The sequence below is a fragment of the Sturnira hondurensis genome, unplaced genomic scaffold (genome assembly GCF_014824575.4).
Source record: "Sturnira hondurensis isolate 20B ecotype Veracruz unplaced genomic scaffold, ASM1482457v3 Scaffold0006496, whole genome shotgun sequence".
Classification (NCBI taxonomy): Eukaryota; Metazoa; Chordata; class Mammalia; order Chiroptera; family Phyllostomidae; genus Sturnira; species Sturnira hondurensis.
This window is the reverse complement of record NW_028079127.1, coordinates 21,183,459-21,203,755: the sequence shown is the minus strand read 5'-3', so window position 1 is coordinate 21,203,755 and position 20,297 is coordinate 21,183,459. Positions and strand designations below refer to the sequence as shown.

Genomic DNA, 20,297 nt, shown 5'->3' with positions numbered 1-20,297 from the left:
TGTCAGGAAACCCTTCCTGCTGTCTTTAGGGGAGGGCAGACTAAGAGACAAGAGAAAAGGTGTGAGGTGTCCAAGCCACACAGCTTTCTATGTTCTACACCACAGGTCAGCACCCACCTGGCTTTCCCCACCGACCACCACTTTGAGCTGGGCAGCTACACTGTGCCACCTGGACTGTGCCAGCCCCACAGCCCATGCAGGCACCACAAAGCCTACCTGCAGCAAGCCCGGGATGATGTCAGCAAGGAGCTGCAGCAAGGATTCCCGGGAGATCCTCTCAACGACCCTCGTCTGCATCTTGATTGCAGCAAGGTTGATGGGGTAGTCGGCTGTCTGGATGATGGGGCAGAGCACCTTGATGCACTGTTCCGGGTGGATGGAGCTTGCCAGGGTGGACGCAGCTTCCTCAGCAGCTCTCACCACCTGAAACACAGGTTCCCCCAAATGAGTGAGCTCCTCATGCCATGAGAGGAGAAAGATGCAGTCACAGTACTGCCTAATTTTGGAGGCCAACTGACAGACTTCACTTAATGTCTCACAGAAGCCATCACTCCCTCTGGGCAATTTTAAGAAGTCCCAAGCAAAGTGGTTTAAAGGATAATTTTATAGGAGAATGGGGGACATGGGAAGGCAAGTACATATAGGGGATTCTGGCAAAAACCTTGGAAAAGTGATTTTCTGAGTGCAATTCTTGCCTGACACGCTCCCCTACCTCCTGCCCCATCCCTCCACAGCAGTGGCTGGAGCAGCAACAACAGCCTCAAGAACTTGTTAGAAATGCCAACTTGTCAGGTTCCACCCAGACCTTCTGAATCAGAGACGGGTGAGCTGGAGCTCAGCAAGTGGTTTTAATAAGTTCCTGGGAGATTCTCATATACAGGTAAATGTGAGAGTCTCTGCCATAGAAGATTAGGACCTGAAAAGAGTAATACATGCTCTCTAGAGGTCACTAGAGACACTCTGCAATCCAGGTAAAAGCCTAGTGCAGAACCCGGAGAAAAGAAAGAACAGGGGCTTGGGCTTACAGAGCTGGAAACAAAGCCTGGTCACACCATTCATAGTGGTAACCCCCCATTTCATCATCTGTAAATATACTTGTCTAACACAGATCATTTGAGGAGCAGCATCAATATGTACTAGATATTCAGTAAATGATAGTTACCACTACTAGTGGCACAGGAATACATGTATAAGTGATACACAAAGACACCCAGCTATAAACAGGTATGAGTTTTCTTACAAAATGCATGGAACATCTAACCCATTCTCCTAATGCCAGCCCTGGACTGGTCATTCCATCAAATTCTTCTCTGCTCCGTCCTGAGGATTTGTGCTGTTTAAAGAAGCTCTACCTTCCTGAACTCTGAAAGTCACACTACTTTCTTGTTGGTGATCTTTTGGACTTTCCCTGGGAAGATGAGCTACCTTCTTAAGTCACTGACCAAAGGCCAAGTGTCTCATTAAATGAGATCACCCCTCTACCCCATCATCACCTGGCCGGTATACTTATGGACACAATGCATATACCCATGAGGGCGTACACTGGGATTGTGTATTAATTCTTTCAAGAGCCAAATGGAAACCCAGGTCAGCATGGTTCAAGGGTAAATACTGTGTACATGTGAGGAGACATGTGTCAGGAACATCCAAGGTTTGTGCTTCCTATATACATAAAAGGTCAGGCTTTGCTGCAAAGCATAGCAGAGAGATAATTTTATTTTAAGAGCCATGTCCTATTCTCAGAAAGTTCATTAAGATGCTTAAGAACCTCAAAGCCTCAGAAATAATTTTTTTCTCACCCTTTCTCTCTGCCTTCCATTTATGCTTTGCGTGTGCATCCATTCGGTCCTATGTGTCAGGGACTGAGCTTAGTCCACAAAGGGGAGGACAAGGGGTCCCTGGCACTGCCCTGGGCAGGGTGTGGGTGGTCCATGCACACGGGCAGCATGAGGATGCAAAGGCCCAGATAATGGCGGATGAGGCCACAGGAGCAGGCAGGGCCCAAAGTGGGAGAGCCCGCTACCTGAGGAGCTTCTTGATGTTGGCCAGGATTAGATGGAAGAAGGATGGTGAGGGATGGGAAGTAGAATGAATGTCTGCAGAGGCTTCTCTGGTGTTCTGCGAGAATTCTTTCAGCTCAAGGGTTCTTGGCCCTACAGAGACATCCTAGCCTGCCTCTGCTTCTTCCACAGCAAGCAAGTAGGTTTGATTTAGGCAGAAATTTCAGCCTTTCCATGCACCTTAATATAAGTGAGCAGACTTCCCTGTCAGCAAGCATTAACTTAGTCACATTTATGGCACGTTACTCTATTTCACATACACATGGAAATGAGAGTATTTATCACATCAACAGAAACTTCAGAAGAGTCTCTGTGCAAACCTTGATCACTGCACTTAAACGTTTTACTGAAACTGTCTCTCCCATTAGACTAAAAGTTCCTTGAAGGCAAGCTCCCATCTCAGCCATCTTTCTATACCCTCCACGCCCAGCACAATCGATGTCCAATGTATATTAAGTATGTCATAAATGTCTGTCAGACTAATTTTCCCCTAGTGCATATATTTTTAAAGTGCTCATGACTGGCAAAGTCACCTCTCGGCATGCGTCACTGATCTGCATTTACATGTTCCAACTAAGGAGCTAGCCCAGAAAGTAAGGAGAAAGGCAAGGTATCTACAAATGAGCAACATGAGTCTCAGGAAATTCAACTGTACAGAAGTGTCCCATTCAAGGTAACATAATGGAAATGAGGACACAGACCTGTTCTTCAGAAAAAAAGACTTTAGTTCAGGATGGCTTTTCCCAATAATGTTTGAAGAGAAGTATCATATTTCTTAGAAGAGCTCCATCATGTAATGAATTATATAAGATGAAGCGCTTTTCTTTCTCCTCAGTTCATGCACATCATGCAATGAATAAGACCATCCTCTGAAACCAACGCCTTTTGACTGTAAGAAGTCACTGTTTACAAGTATCATGAAACATACTAGCCAGAAAGCTGAGTACACTAACTGAGGAAACTTTGGGCCTCAGCTTTTACACATGGAAGTAAAAGGGTCAGAGAATGCTGGATGATATCATAAATACATCCAAGTTAGAAAACAGTGATGTATAGAAACAGATGTTTAAGAGCCCAGCAGGAGATGGGAAGTGGCTAAATGGGTGGAGAGACATAGGCTTTGGAGACAGACTGGGATTCAGATCCCAGCAGTGCCCCTTAACAGTCATGACAGGAAGCAACTGAAAACCTCCTGGAGTACCCCAGGAGTGCTACCAGCATTAAAGAGACAAGGAAGTAAGCAGCCAGGTTTACAGTGAACACTCTGTCACAAGGTTTCCTTCCTCTCCTCCAGTCTCCCTGTGCCCCACTATCACTCAGGTTAAAATGAGTTAACCTATAGAAGCTGCTCAGAAAACAGACTGCTTCAGGTCTACTGAGCTCAAACCCAAACCTGAGAACTTCCTTTTATAAAACTCTGGGACTCCAAGATGTCACCTGCATGAAGCAGTTAGTCAAAAGTTTCTAACATAAGGTTTTCTGAAAATTAAAAAGTGCCAGAAGCTGCATCTCAAGATGCTAATTGTGAGGCACTCTCTTTCACTGAGGTTCAAGAAGGTTTCCCAAGACAGACACTGTTTCTGGCAAGGAAGGCAGGTGTTCTTGACTTCCCTCTATATGCGGACCCCCCCAGTTTTTGGCAAGCTGCCTGAATCAGGTTTTGAACTGAACTTTAGGTTTTGCCCCTGTGTTCTGTGTAACATAAGAAGCAAAGATTATAAATGTAAGCATAGAGACAGCAAAAGTAAACACGGGTAACACAAAGAAAGGAGGACAAGGCTATTTAGCAGACACGGTGGCCAGAAGAGGCAAGGATTTCAAAAAGGGCAAGACATAATCATGAGAGACAGCTGGATTAATGTCCATAATCCACTTTGAAGCTATTGAAATCATTCTAATTCTGTTGATTTTGCTATAGTCTGGTTAGAAACATCAGAATTCTTCAATTTCAAAGTTAGTGAAATAATAGTGTCTAACTAGGAAAATTATAATTTCCTTATCTAACTTTCTAAAAAAAGATGAGGTCATTACTCAGAACACTGATGAATGTTTGCTTAAAGATAAGGTTTCCTTTAGAGCACAGAACTTGTCAAATTTGAATTGCATGTTTTAAGCTTACAAAGTTTGATTTGGCCTTGTCACTGATAAATCAGAATAATTGGCTCAGTAAAAACAAAACAAAACAAAAGAAAAAACCAAAAAAAGGATAAGTAAAATAGCAAACAACGAACGGAATCAAAGAACTCCTCCCAGTGGGCACACCCAGTTTAGCTCCACAATCATTTGGGAGTGAAGGAAAAGGCTGGCGCCACCTCCTGGGGAAAGCTGCAAAGACCTTATAAAAAAAGGATTGACACCAACTTTTGGTATCCGCCCCTGAAGCAGGCAACCATTCAGCTACACTCAGGACCAGTGGGAGGAAGAGAGGGAAGAAAAGCTCCAGGTTCAAAGTCTGGAGATCTTGGGGAAAATTTCTTTTATTTTCTATGCCTCAGTTCCCTCATCAGTAAAATGAGCAGTAGAATTTAAATTAAGAATTTCTACATTATTTTGAATTATAAACCTTACCTTCTTTCTACTTATACTTGATTAGTACTCTCCCCTGAAAAATGGACACTCAAAAAATTTTTGGAGGCAGACTGAATGACATGCACTCTAACAACACCACCTTCACATCCTTGTCTGGAAAAGCAGGTTTGACAGCCCCATCTGTCTCAAATACTCGAAGGCTCTTGGGTGGGAGACTTACTATGTCTTCCCCCTTACAAGGCACTGACTTAGGACAAAAAGGGAAAAAACACTAAGGAGTCAGAAGGGAATGGGAGACCAGGAGATGGCTGTGTTCCCCAGTCCTGGAGGCTTCTGTCTTGCAGCTCTAAAAACTCATGTTTTTAGCCTAAAACTCTCATCTTTAACCCAAAGGTGACAGCTACCCCAGTGTAGACACTGATATGATAGACTCAGCCAAAGCAACAGTCCAAAGATGAAAGCTGTGTTTTCTATTGGAGTTTTAAAGTTAATTCAACCAAACTTAAGTCTTCTTAGATGTATTTAGAGAAATGCAGTTCTATCTGCTTTGTGTAAAACTCAAAAACAATTCTATTCAGAATCAGTCTACTTTAATGGAAGAGTATAAAAAAGACAGTATCCTTTGTTTTCCACAATGTCAGCTACCTTTCTCTTTAACTTTAATGTTAGGGCAGGTCTTACAGGCCACGAAGCACCCCTGCCCCTCCAAGCCCCCAGTGTGTACAAACATTGCAGAGATCCACAGACTGTTGTAGTTTGGTCACAGTCACACAGCCAGTGAACCGACAAAAGCAGGGTGTGAACCCAGGTCTGCAAACTCCAAACTCAAAGACTCTGACATTGAAATAACAGCCCTCTTGACTACTTTCTGCAATATGGGTTGTTTCAATCAGATGCTCTTTCTGAAGCTACAGGAGCTAAAAGGCAAGAGTCACAGCTGGCCCCAAAGAGGATCAGCTCACCAGACAGGAGGAACCATTTCCCTTTGCCCTGAAAAACAGACGGAGCAGCAGCGGTGGTCATCCAGAACAGGACAGTGTGCTTGGCACTTCAAAACAACCCCGTGAAGCGAGAAATGGTATCTTCACTTGACACACGGAACATGGTGGCAAGTCTTGATTCCGAGAACTCAGCCCAGGTATACCTTCTAGGTTCATGCTGCCTCCCTCAGCTCACTAGTACATTTCTCTCCCTAACCACTACTTCTCGGTCTCAAGTTCTAACACCTCAAGCACTCTCCCCCGACAATGCCAGCCTACTCCAAACTCCTAGTGCATTTCACTTGGAACCACATGTTAATTCCTTTCCTCTAAACTCAACTAAACCATAGATCCTTGAAGACTAGAGCATTTCTCCCCACCCCATCACTCTGCCTCCAATAATAAAACATTCATTAGAGTTTGAGCTAAGTGTCAAACTACTGCCTTAGCAAATGTGAACCTTATGTGACCACAGAGGTTTCTGGTTTTGTCTTTTTGTTAAAAAGTAGTAACTTACAAAGAGAATGAGCCTCTGGCCACATCTCAAGATTGGTCCCATAGAAAACTGGAGATTTACAATCTGTGAAGGTTTAGGTGTATTACTCAATAGCAACTTCTATTATCTTGAGGCTGGATGTGACACAGATAATCATCTAGTACACTCCCTGGGCTAACAGATAAGAAAAACCAAGGTCTAGAAAGGCAAAGTAACTTCTCCAGGTTCACACAATGCACTGATCTGAGGCTGGACTCTTGATGCTTTACACGCCGAGACTTTAGTGTAGTGACATACAATGATGACGACATTTCCTCTTTCAACAGGCAAGTGTAATCAGAACATTTACTAATGAGGTCAAATTCAGAAGACTAATTATCAAAAAGTCTCAATTATAGATTATCCTCAAGAAATAGAGTTGGTTATTCTTGTAAATTTATATGCAAGACACATGACTGGAAACAATTCTTACACTAAATGTGTACAAAATAATCAATAATTAGCATATCAACTACTTACCAAGAAATGAGTCTTCTGACAGACATAAGAATGTCTGACAACAGTTTATGTAGCAATATTTGTACAGCACGACATTTTTAACAGCATGTTTCCATACCACTTTAATTCTCACACAGTCATGTTTACGCAGGGTTGTAGAGAGGTGATGAAAACAAACAATGTAGCAGGAGAGGAGAAGCTGGACTGAAAACAAGGTTTTCTATCTCAAGACTTTATCTCACAATGAGTCCAGAATCTCATTCATAGCATTTCTTTTATTAAATCTTCTCTTAATCAATAAAAGTAAGATTCTGTACCAATCCTACCAAATAAGATTACAAATGCTGAGAAGAGTTAAGATTAATAGAGTTTATCTGAAAAATAGGAAATGGGCTTAAGACCTTAAAAGGTCACTAACAAAGCTTTACCCCTTTTAATCATGTTTGGAAAAGCTAACACTAGTGGAAACCATTAAGTACCTTCATTAAGAAGGCACTGAAATGCTACAGTATATTTTATTCACTAAAATGATAAAAATAAGGAGTTGAAGAATGAAAGAGAATTACTTATTCAAGTAGGAAATATGAAAACATGTCAAGGCTCAAATAGCTACGTATGATGTCAGACAAGTACTAGACTTATCAGGGTGATCACATCGTAAGTTATATAAATGTCTAATCACTGGGTTGTACATTTGAAACTGATATGATATTGTATGTCAACTGTAATGAAAAAATTTAAATAAGTAAAAAAAAAACCCACACCAACTTTTAAAATAAAAACTCTAAATTGGTATCTAAATCCTCTATCTTGCTTTCTGTAGAAATGTATATGCTCGCCTATGATGTCTGAGATAAATTTAGTGCCTGATACATTTTCAATATTTAAAAAGAAATGTTTTACACACACAGCTCCTTTTAAAACACCCTGATAAAACATACTACAGCTGGTAAGATGATAAAAGAAGCCATCTTGTCATCACCTTCCATTAGGACTTTTATGATAAATTTCAATTTATAGAAATTGCATTTCAAAAAGCTGTACTTCGATGCTACAGTGCCACAGCCAGAGTGACAGTGTGCACCAGGTATGGCCACCACCACAGCAGGCAGGGGAGGACATCAGGTGCCAAGGTGTGTCAGCCTCCCAGGTCTCATGCTCTTCACTTCCTGCTGAGACCTGTTTTGTCTATGAATACAAAACCAACTAGCTCCTTCTGAGAGGGGAGTTCTGGGATGAATACACTTTGGAAGTACTACTTAGACAGGAAAACAGACTCTGCCTCCATATGACTAATATAATAACTGGGTCTAGAAACATTTTGGATCCTTTCCAATAAATATTCAAATAATGTTTGAATAAATGTTTGAATGAAATAATAATAAGAAAGAATAATGACTAGAGAAATATCGTGTGCAATATTATATGCCAACATGATTGGCCACAACACAAACTATTTTGCCCTAAAAAAACAAAAAACAAGAAACAGAGATAGACTGGTTAAAATAAGAGAAAGACTAAAATAATTTTAAAGGAATAGAAAAACAAAATCTAAACCTACATATACACAGGCCCAAGTTAGGAGATTCTGGCAAAGTGACAGAGTCAAGTTTCATAAGGGAAACAACAAGGGCAACTGCGTCAAGGTGAGTCTGAAACTATGCAAAGCAGGGCGGCCTGCCAATACATCAACCTTTCCGAACACAGTGTTTCTTCCACCTCCTTTATCAGGTCATCAGGGACAGCAGCGTGGAGACCCCTGGGTTACAGGAATTATACTTTCTGCTTTTGTCACTTAGGCGATTTAAAGGACTTCACAACTAAGAACTTTCTCTCCTAAATTTCTTATTTGGCAGGGAAAAAAATAATAAGATCCCTCAAAAAAACAGCAAATGGATTATTTAACTGTTAACTTGTACTTCTTAGGGTCCACTGTCAAAGTTTCAAAGTTTAAGACCAGGATGTCCACTTTAAAGACAGATGTCTTTCAAGGGGAAAACTACAAGTGTCACACCTTGTAGATGGCTTAGTTTTCACCTTAATACCATATTCTAGGCATGTCCTTCTCAAAGAAAACCACTGACATCATATATGTAAAAGAATGTTGATTTTATTTACTTATATATGTATGTATATGTGTATGTTCATGTATTCTCATTAAGGAGAAGCTACTGTGGTTTAAAAAGACAAAGAAAAAAAAGCACAAGTTTGCCTTGTAAAAGAAACACGAGATCTGGTTTGTATCTCTTGATACCACTAGGCATCATGTATTGCCTCAGCAATTATGGTACCTCCTGGGAACTTCCTTCTTCACCCAGGAATCACTGTTGACTATGTTAGTTTATCTGTCATCTGGTCCTCACATTTTTTAAATAAGTTATTGTAAGTAAAGAGCATTTTGTTCAAACACCAGTGATTATCACCATCACACAACCAAGCCAGATTTTGAAAGTAAAAGTTATTGGTTTGAAAACACACCTATCACGCAGACAGGAAAAGGGGCGTGGTAGCAAGTGGAGTCCTTTGCGTGGAGAAGGCACCTGCATTAGAATCTGCTAGTATCATTGTCTGATTTTTGGTATCAGGATAATCTTGACTTCAAATGGATGTCCAACCAAGATGGAGGCGTAGGTGGAAACACTGTGCCTCCTCCCACAGCCAAGTTTAAAGACAACAAAGTTTTAATGACAAAAACGCAACCAAAACACAGAAAATTGAACTATACAGAAATGTGACAACATGAACCGTTCAGCCAGACTGGTAAGAGGGGCAGAACCAGCAGCAGAACAGAGTCTCCCAGGAAAGATCGGCTGAACCAACTCAGATGCGCAGCCGTTGGCAGATCCCAGGTGTGGGGTAGCAACAGGCGGACCCAGTGAGGGTGCAAGGCGGCAGGCTGACTGCAGTCACACATTCTCACACAGATAAACCAGGCGAAGGAGCGAGCAGTGAGACAGACCACACAGGCCCCAGCGGCAGGTAGCAGCAGAGAGGACCGCCATTGCCCCTCTTAGACCCCGCCCCCACGTACAGCCTCACAACTCAGTGACTGGGTTGCCCCGCCCTGGTGAACACCTCGGGCTCTGCCCCTCATATGTAACAGGCACAAACAGACTAAAACATTATGGCTCAAGAAGAACTCAAAGCCCCAGAGCCAGTAACGCTAAGCGACCAGGAAATAGCCAACCTATCAGATACACAGTTCAAAATACTGGTGATGAGGATGCTCACAGAACTGGTTGATTTTAGTGACAAATTAGAGGAACAAATGAAGGTTAAACTAAGTGAAATGAAGGGAAATGCGCAGGAAACTGGGACTCAAATCAAGGGAGTGGATTAGAAGGAAGAAAAAATGACCAAACAGAAAAGAATGAAGAAACAAGAATTCCAAAAAATGGGGAGAGGCTTAGGAACCTCCAGGACATCTTTAAACCTTCCAACATCCAAATTATAGGGGTACCAGAAGGGGAAGAGGAAGAGCAACAAGTGGAACACTTATTTAAGCAAATAATAAAGGAGAACTTCCCCAGTCTGGCAAAGGAAATAGACTTCCAGGAAATCCAGGAAGCTCAGAGAGTCCCAAAGAAGTTGGACCCAAGAAGGAACACACCAAGGCACATCATAATTATATTAGCCAAGATGAAAATGAAGGAGAGAATCCTAGAAGCAGCAAGAGATAAGGGGACAGTCATCTACAAAGGACTTCCCATCAGACTGTCAGCGGATTTCTCAAAAGAGACCTTCCAGGCAAGAAGGGGCTGGAAAGAAGTATACCAAGTCATGAAATCCAAAGACCTACAGCCAAGATTGCTTTATCCAGCAAAGCTTCCATTTAGAATGGAAGGACAGATCAAGTGCTTCTCAGGTAATGTCAAGTTCGAGGAGTTCATCATCACCAAGCCCTTATTATATAAAATGTTAAAGGGACTTATCTAAGAAAAAGAAGATAAAAAATATGAACAGTGAAAGGATAGCAAACTCCCAGTTATTAACAACCACACCTAAAACAAAGGCAAACCAAGAGGACAGCTAGATGAGGAGAGGAACCACAGAAATGGAGATCACATGGAGGGTTAGCAACAGGGAAATGGGAGGAGGAGAAGGGGGGAGAAGGTACAGAGAATAAGTAGCATAGATGGTAGGTAGAAAACAGACAGGGGGAGGGAAAGAATAGTATGGGAAATATAGAATCTAAAGAACTTGAGACACTTGTACATAAAGGGGGGGAAATGGTGGGGGAGGTGTGTGCAGAGTGGAGAGGAATAAGGGGGGGGGAATAGGACAAGTGTAATGGCATTATCAGTAAAACATCTTTTAAAAAAAGAAAAAAGAAAGCATACCTATCACGTAAGTACCTGTGTTATGCCAGACCTATTAGGTGGGGAGATGCCTGGACAGAGCACAAAGACCACCTCCACCCTTGCGGAGCCTGCAATCATGGTGAGGATTTGAGGAGGCCAAACAGGCCACTGTTTTCAGTAGTTATATAGCCGCTGAACAGAGAAAAGCCATGATTTAGGGTCTAATTCTTTTTGTAGATATAAGAATTGCTCCAAGCACAATTCCCTTAATCCATGAGTATGCTCATGAAATAGTCACATGTGAGCTAAGAGACTGACCTGAGCAAGCGATTATGTCTCTCACTTTGGGGTCAGAGATCGTTTGTAATATCAAGTTTTCTAGCTGGTATTAGAAAAGTTCAGAAGCTAGTGGGGAAGGCGAACCATAGCCAAAGAGGGGCACACTGGAAGGAAAAGAAGGGAAGGGGACCAACACAGTGCAGTACCTACTCTCATCAAGCACTGGGCCAGGGACCATCACTGGTTGTCTCATTTAATTCTCACAGGAATTACCAAGGAACTTGGTAATAATAGCCACCTCTATTTTACACATAAGGAAAGTGAGGCTCAGAAGATGAAACAAGTTCTTCAAGGCTCTGGAGCAAAGAAGCATCAGTTCTAGGACTTGTCTGGGACTTGTTCTAGGATGTCTTTATCTTCAAAGCCAATCTCAGTCTCCCACACTGCATTGCCAGATGCTAAATGCCAAAAGGAAATGAAAGACCCCTCTTTTTGACCAAAGAAATGGGAACCACTGACATGGGAAATCTCTCAGGAACAGGCCAAGCCCACTGTACACACAGAAAGGGAATTAGAAACCTACCAAGTCACACACTGGTCCTTGAACTGCACTGCTGCTCAGCTACCATAGCAGCAATGGGATTTTCACCCTGTATTATGGCATGGGCTCAGTTGAAAGGAAGGGACTCCTTTTTTCAAGACACAGTGATTGGCACTCCTCTTTCCCCACACAACTGACTGTGCTGAAGACTTGTTCAGACTTCCTGGGCCTCAGGCCTGGCTCACCTCCTTGTGGGAGTCTTTGTGGGCTTCCAGAGTCTTCATGATCGTCAGCTCGGCGTAGTTTTTAAATCTTGCTGGCTGGTTTCTCAGGATTTCCCGCAAAACTCTCAATGCCAGTGCTCGAATGGAATGCTGGAGTACAAGAGGAAAGGAAGACACCAGCATTCAGTATACAGTACTTCACTACATGTACAGCTGCTTGGGTCCAGGGAGAACCAAGCACCCAGTTCTGGGGGTCACTGGCATCCTGCAGCCACCTCAACACAGATTACACTGCATACTCGACAGAGGCCCTCTAGATGGCCAGCTCTGTGAGGGCAGGCCCTGTGCCTGTGTTGACATTTCCAGAACCCTAAGAGGGACCTGATGAAGGTCTCTTAAATGAGCCAAATGAAAACCAAATGAGGACAATATATCTCTGGGGGAGTTCAGATTTCCTGAGGCTGAGATATGCAAATTTCCCTTTGTAGAATGTACAAAAGGACAGGTAAAAAGCATCTGAACACTGCAACAACATGACCTGTAAGACTAAACTCTGTAAGTACAATTGGAGACCTGTCATTATTCCCGGCCTTCTGTGTGATAAGATCATGGGGAGGGGAATCTGTAGAGGCCTCAAGTTGCTGGAGGACCTCAAGGCTGAGTCATGCACCTGGAGGAAAGCCATTCCAAACACATTCCTAATCTCAATAAGAGAGTGGAGTTTATACTAAACACAGCCAAAAAGTACATCCTGATTCTCTGTCATTCATCCGTACCATTCACACACTAACACACCATCTACTGCCCTCTACATGACATCACTCTGTCTCCCAATAACAAAGCCCAACCAAGGACTAGTGCTTCAGAAGCCAATACTTTGTTTTAAAAGACATGAATACAGATCTTTTGTCACCATTCTTCTCTAGCTTTACTCAGCCCTACACCAAACCACTAATCCTAAAAATCAGTAGTGACTTGAGTCACCATGACATTCAACCAGCCTCCTGCTCACCTGTCTTCCATTCAAGTCACCACCACTCTGACCCCGGGCATGACCTCTACCATGGGCTGTGTCAGACTTCCATCCAGTGCTGCCAGCAGAGCTCTTCACCACATTTACATTATTTTTGTTTCTGCTGGCTGACACAAAGCCCAGTGCAGAGGGGTGGAGTTCATTTCTCAGTCCCTACACTGACTCCTGTCCTGTGGATGGGACCAGCTGCACAAGGGGAAGAGGCAGGGCTTTGACTGGATTCTGCCCTCCTTTAGGAGTGACAGGGTAGATGCCTAGTTTCTCACATTCAAATGTCACAGTGTGAAGAGGGCCTTTTATTTTAAAAACAACAATAGAAAATAATAATCAACAATAATAAGCCATGGTTCCTAAACCTGTTCCTTGACCATTCCGGGTTACTGGAACTTATGACAAACACACAGGTGAACCAAGATAAAATGTGACAGAATGCAGCATTTTGTAGGGTCTTTAAAAAAGGAACTTGTCTGTTTCTCAAATACATGTGAAACATAAATAAAACTCATATGGAAAAAAGCTCATTGTAAAAAATTATTATTTTATGCTAATGTTTTAAGAAACTTTGTGTTAAAGTGACCTGATTCAGGAACAGGTTTCCCTCAACAAAGCCAATTACAAAAAAACCTTGCACATAAGGTAGGATGGGTCCTGTCTCTGACAAAAACATTCCCTTACTGGTGCTCAGAAAATATTTCACATGTGTTTTGATATAAACAGTAAGCACAATACAGATAGAGCAGAAGCCAAATGCCACAAGAACAGGACTGAACTCACTCATGGAAGGGGGAAATGTAAGAACAAAAGGAGCTCACATCTTTGTCTCCGAGTGTTTCCAATAGCAAGAGCAGAATGGTCTTGAAGTGCTCCTCCCAGACGCCCAGGCTGTCTTCCCGGGTGATCTTGAGCAGCTCCAGGAGAGCACCTTTCCGTTCTTCCACTCGCTCGTTGTGGTTGGACAGCTCTTTCAGAAGGTCGGCTACCAGGTCAGAATGGTCAATGGGCACTGGGAGGCACACAGGACAGAAGTCATTGCACAAGGAAATGCCTGGCTCCAGGTGCCTCCTCAGTGACGTCCTGCAGTCCTCCCACCGCTCTTCAGTGTCTCCCCATCACACCCTTCATCCTGTTGTGCGGTCCAGGCTTCACCCCTCACCACGTCATCTCACCAAGCTAACTGTGACAACTGAGGTGGGAGAACAGGTATCAAACACCAATATTCAATGTCACCACCTTGCCTTACCATCTTTTCCCCTTCCGTTTCAGACAAGTGGAGAAACCGCTATTTCAGTGAATTTTACACAAAGAAACTCTCCAAAAGCCCATCCATGACTGTCTCCCTTATCCAAACTCTATGTCCATTGCAACAGTCCTAAGTCAGGCCTATAATTGGAACAGTCTCTGACTAGTACCAAATCCACTGAGATACACAGACTCTCCTTAAGGCACTGTTACAATTAAGATTCATCCCCTTTCTGGAAATGTACACAGTTTAGGAACTAGCGCAGTAAACAAATACAATCAAGGCAGACTGTAAAACTGGCCAAGATCTCTTAGCATAACTGCTTGCAAGGGCTTGAACCACAGTTCCCATGGCAGAAGAGCGCATCCTCTGTCTCTGCATGTTCTTCTAAGGGACCTCAATTCTGAATTCACTTCAAATAGGAAGGATGAAGAAATGAATCACACAAGCCATCAAGGACTACTTAAGTTTGTATTTGCGTATTTCTTCAGATTCTAAAATTAAGAAACAAATGCATGAGAAAGTTTGAAATGTTTAAAGAACTCTATCATTTCCCTCTCCTATCCTACATTTTCTCTAAGCCTTTTACTATACATTTGCTGAATAAATAACAACCAATAGCCTAATCTATTCCATCTCCAACAAGACCAACAAATGGCTAAGTTAAATGACGCACCAATTTTATGAGCAATGAAAGGAAATAGTCCAGTACTCTAGAAAGTGCAAGTCATAATAAATCCAGTATCACTGCCTACTGCCCAGTAAACAGATGCTTGGTTATATACTGAACTGCTACCCACCAATAACTAGCAATTAACAGCCAGAGGACTATGCCTTCAACCACTGGACACAATTTCTGCTTTCATATAACTGGAGAACCTCTCTTCCACCTTAACATTCCATCACAGCTGGATCCACTGACAGAGTGCAGTTTTCAGTCTTTCATGCCCCACTGAACCCCGGGTATGCCTCCAGCATGGCCCTCCCCTCTTCCTAGTGTGACCATACTGAGTCTGTTTTTCCCCGACAGGCCTTGAGGTTTTGGGGCCAGGGACCATCTCATTTACCTCCCTGTCCCTGGCTAGTCATACACCTCATAACACACAGTAGGCACTCAGTTAAATGTTAATTCTTTGGAGTTCTAATTTAATTTTTTGCTCAAAAAATTTAAAAAAGGGAGGTAACAAAACAGTTATTTTTTAAAAAATGACTACTAATTTGGGTTGGCTTTAGCTCAAGCAGTTACTTTGTCATGGAAGACAGTTAAAATGACTATTAAGTTGAAATAAACCAAAATGTGTGAACATGACAATGAGGTAAAAAACAAAACAAATAATTAAATGCCAAATAAAACTATGATCATACCAAAACATACTCAATCACTTGTTACTTAGTAATGAACAGTGGTCTCTGAACAGAGTCAGAAAAAAAAACAGACTAGTTCTACTCCATACTGAGTCTGTTATATTTGAGGCAGGTAATTTAACCTTCCTGAACTGTGATTTCTTAACCTGTAAAATGGAAACACTATCTATTAGCATTATCTCAGTTAGATAACATGTAAAACTCAAGCGCAGCAGCAATCCCAAGGTAATGCAAATGCTCAGTAAATATTTGATCCCTTAACCCCCAACCACAGTGCAGAAGTCACCTGGAGCCACTACAGGAAAACCCGGTGAATAAGCTGGTGTGAGAGAAGAGGGAAGACTTCCAGTGGTGCTTCAGAATCTTACTTCCATACCTCAGGACTGGCCCATCAGGGGCCATTACAAATGCTGAGCCCAGCGCTGGGACTGCTCGAGCCTTTGCTCCCCACCTCACTAACTCCTGCTCCCCTGTCTTTTCGATCTCCGCTCAGGTCCGGGTTCCCAGGGAAGCCTTCCCTGATGGGTACAGGTAGCCTTCCTTCGCTGTACAGTTGTCACAGCTGGAACTTGAGGTCATTTGCATGACTGCTTATTTCCTGACTGCCTCTGAGACTAGACTATAAGCTTCTAGAGGGCAAAAGTATGCTGTGCATACTCTTGTCCATGTTGTGTCTTCCATGCCTAAGCACTGGCAGGAGCTCAACATGTAGCTGCTGAACAAAGGACTAACCAGAACAGACCCAACATTTCCATTTCCATTTGATCAGTATGCCCAGAGTTAGTCTTACAAGAGGGGAACCCCATGGAAGGAACTTCTGGATGGGGGACAATAGAACAAAGAAAGACAAACCATCTCGAAGTTGCTCCATGTCATCATCAAACACAGCCTCCTTCAGGGCTGTCTTATCATAGGTGTTGATGGTGTCTGAGTATGGATACAAATTGTAGTCTCGCACCCGTGGCCCCGGGAAAGTGCGCAAAGGTTGGGTGTTGAGGAGGGACGTCTTGTTATCCAGAGCAGTTCTGCCTCCTTCCACGACATCACTGCCTCCCCGGCCCTCAGTGGCAGGGGAGGCAACTCCACCATCCCGGGATACCTGGAGCACAGAACACTGTCACTTCCTTTTTAGGACTTTTAACAAATTTGTTTTTCAATTTTCAGAAGTATTAGGAGAGCCAGAGATTTTTCACTTGAAATCAGGCCACTAACAAAAGAACAGTCATTAGAATTTCAATTTGTAAATACCTAATTCATAAACTACCTTAAAGGGGACTACAAACATATTTATATTTTCTTTTCTTCTTTCATTAATTTACACGTAAAATCTGTTTTCTTAGTATTTCAGGTTAACTTCACTCAAATATTTTTTGAGATATTAATAACATGGAAAGTCCTTTGGAAACCAAGGGTGTACACAACACACCCCCAGTTCTCCAGAAACCTCATGCACCAACACTGTTAGCCTATGACTTTCTCTTTTTTTAAATTGTTCAGTTACAGTTGTCCCACCTTTTTTCCCCACTGCTCTCCTCTGCCCTGTCCCTCCCACTCCTACAGTTAATTCCCCCTCATTGCCCATGCCCATGAGCCCTCTATTCATCTTTCTTGGCTTGTCCCTTCCCCTTCTTAACCTGTAACTTCCTTTACAAACATTAAGGGTTCCCTCACTGGGGCCCTGACACAACCTCAACACTCTCCCAGTAACCACCACAAGATCTAAAGCAGTTCAACTGTCCAAGAATTCCTGGTATACATTCTACCCTCCTGGTGAGCCAAACAAGGGCTAATAATCTTTAACGATGGAGGACTCAGTATCCCCTAGGCAGATCATTCTTCCTTTGGATGTTTCTGACTCTCAGAGTTGGTCTTTGTGTTGGGTCAAAGAACAGGTATTTATTATTTTCTGAAAAAAATTTTTCCAATGTATCCTGAATCTTGCCTTCAACAAATTAACCCCCTGGTCCTCTGTCCCTGTGTCATGTTTCTGACTGTCTTCACTCTCAGGGGTCCTTTCTTTTAAGCCACAATGGCCTGTCTGGCATCCTTTGCAGGGTGGCACTATAACAAGATCAAGTATGGGCTGAGCTCTGGGAACAGAGCAAAACTGTCATTCTCCTCATCCCAGTTATGAGAAAAAAAACAAGTAAAAATGTTTTGGGACAGCCAGACTGTACACTGGTGCTTATACATGTTTTTTATAAATTGTGGTATAAAATACATATATTTTAAGCCCTTCATTTCTAAGTGTACAATTCAGTCACATTAATACCACATACCATGTTGCAAAAACCATTACCACTGTTATATCTGGAGCAATACTTTTTCATCTTTCCCAACCCAAACTCCGCATCTATGATATAACAACACCCTGCCCGCCCCTCCCAGCCCTGATAATCTCTATTCTACTTTGCTTTCTGTTTCTGTGAATGTGACTACTCTAGCTACCTCACATAAGTGGAAGGACACAGTGTTTGTCTTTCTGTGCCTGGTTTATTTCATTTACATAGTATTTTCAAGTTCCATTTGTGTTGTAACATGTGTCAGTATTATATTCCTTTTTATGGCTGAATAATATTCCATTGCAGGTACATACCACATTTTTTTCAGTCTATCTGTTGATGAATACTGGATTGCTCTACCTTATAGTTGTTGTGACTAATGCTCCAATGAACACTTACAGAGGAATGTGTTCAAGTCCCTTCTTTCAAATTTTTGGATATATATCTAGTGAAATTGCTGAAATGCATATGGTTACTTGACCCCCCCAAACTGTATACTAATGTAATTATTAAGAGGCAAATTATATACACATACACACTGCATACATGTGAACAAAATGACTTAATTGAAGTTTTGTCTCAGGGAAGATAATACATGAATGATTTTAGTATTTTTCTCTTTGTAATGCTCTTCTTAAAATAAAATGTATTCTTATACTGGAAAAAATCATTCATAAGAATTTTTAAAGATTAAAGACATTTAAAAAATAAAGCTAAACTAATTTTTATTACTTTTAACAAAAGTTACCCTTTAAACTTTATCACCCCCATTCTTGTCTACATGCATATTTTATAGCATGGCAATCACAGTGCTCATACCATCATACAGTTTGCTTTTCTCATAGCGTAAGCATACCCCATGTAAATAAAGTTTTTATAACCATAATGAGTAATAACACCACTATTCCTACTTATTTTTTAAAATATTTTATTTACTTTTAGAGAGAGAGGAAGGGAGGGAGGAAGAGAGGAAGAAACATCAATGTGCAAGAGATATATTGATCCATTGCCTCTTGCACACCCCCAAACTGGGGCACAGACCTGCAACCCAGGCATGACCCTGACTGGGAATCGAACTGATGACCTTTCAGTTTGCAGGCCCGCGCTCAATCCACTGAACCACACCAGCCAGGACTCTACTTGTGTTTTAGTAAGATTCACTGAACGATTCCCCTTCTACTGATTTTTAAAATGTTTGTTTTGGCCATTAAACATAATGCTAAAATAAACTACTTTGTATAAATATCTTCTTTTGCTGAGTTTGTTAAAAGCTAAATTATTAGATAAAGGATATAAAACTTAAAATTACTTTTGCTAAATATAATTTTACTGAACTCCGAAACTACTGTATCAATTTGCTGTGCCACCAATATTACACTAGTTCCTCATACCCTTTCTAGCATTAAGTGTTGAAATTTCTACCTGAAATAAAGCAGAACAATTTTGAAGTAAAATGGAACCTCAAATATAGGTCCTGTTGTACTTGTGTAATTAGTCCTAAGGACGGACTTTCTCCCAAGTGTTTCATGTTTCTGTCATCCTCCCACTGAATCTGCCCTTACGAACTTCTGTCTCATTAGACTGAGTCTACTAGTCAAGCTTAAAAAGAGGTGGGCTAGCTCCTGAGTCTACATTCAACAAAGTTTTATATCTACCTCAGCTTCTTAGTTAAAAATTTGGGGACTAGTGGCAAAATCTTAGGTTGAAAGTTACGTTGAGTTCTCTTTCTAACCAGGCAGCTCTCACATTCCAGTCCTTCCATGCTTCCCACCCCCTTGATAACCCTGAGGCTTCCTGTTCCTGGAACAGGCTGTTTTTACTTTCTTCCTGCCATGCTTCATTCCTTTCAACTTTCATCACAGTATTTGTACGCTTTAAAAAATTGAAAACACTTAAATGTTCCAAAATAGGGCACCTGAGGACTATGGTATGTCCATATGAATTATCATCCAGCCATAAAAATTCACACACAAGAGTACTGACAGGGGAAAGTACTCACCTCCTACGCTAAACAAGATGCACACACTATGATGCCTGTTTTATTTAAAAAACACTCTGCATACACCCCCAAACATATTAATATATAAATACACATAAAGCAATAGAAAAGTATACAGTAAAATGTTAATTATCTCTAGATACGGAGAGTTCTTTTTACATTTTCAAAATGCTTTATGTTGGCTACATATTATATTTATAATTGGGGGAAGCAATGCCTCAGGCATCCACCTTCTTCTAAGGCTTCCACTGATCCTGGAAGGACTTCTCTTCACTAATCAGAGCCCCATTCCCATTACCTTGGAAATCTTTTCCACTTTCCTCACTGCAACCCACTCACCCTCCCTCCTGGCCAAGGCCAATTTCTCTACCAGTGCCCAAACCTCATCCGCCCCACGTCCTCAATAACCTGTGTCCACCAGTTCTCTACTGCCCTCCCTTCCATAGTCACCACTTTTCTCTCAACTGGCC

The 20,297-nt window shown here is 41.9% G+C and overlaps 1 protein-coding gene across 20 annotated transcripts in view; it reads right to left on the bottom strand.

The window, feature by feature from the left end:
• The window catches only part of CLASP1 (cytoplasmic linker associated protein 1), a 283,994-nt gene that overhangs the window by 18,316 nt on the left and 245,381 nt on the right, over nucleotides 1–20,297 (bottom strand). For all 20 annotated transcript variants that reach the window (XM_037049839.1, XM_037049840.1, XM_037049841.1 and 17 more), the window contains 4 exons: nucleotides 16,399–16,645; nucleotides 13,754–13,944; nucleotides 11,930–12,058; nucleotides 217–423 (listed from right to left, as the gene is read on the bottom strand). In XM_037049839.1, coding sequence (XP_036905734.1) covers nucleotides 217–423; nucleotides 11,930–12,058; nucleotides 13,754–13,944; nucleotides 16,399–16,645 — 774 coding nt within the window. The remainder of the gene's footprint in view (nucleotides 1–216; nucleotides 424–11,929; nucleotides 12,059–13,753; nucleotides 13,945–16,398; nucleotides 16,646–20,297) is intronic.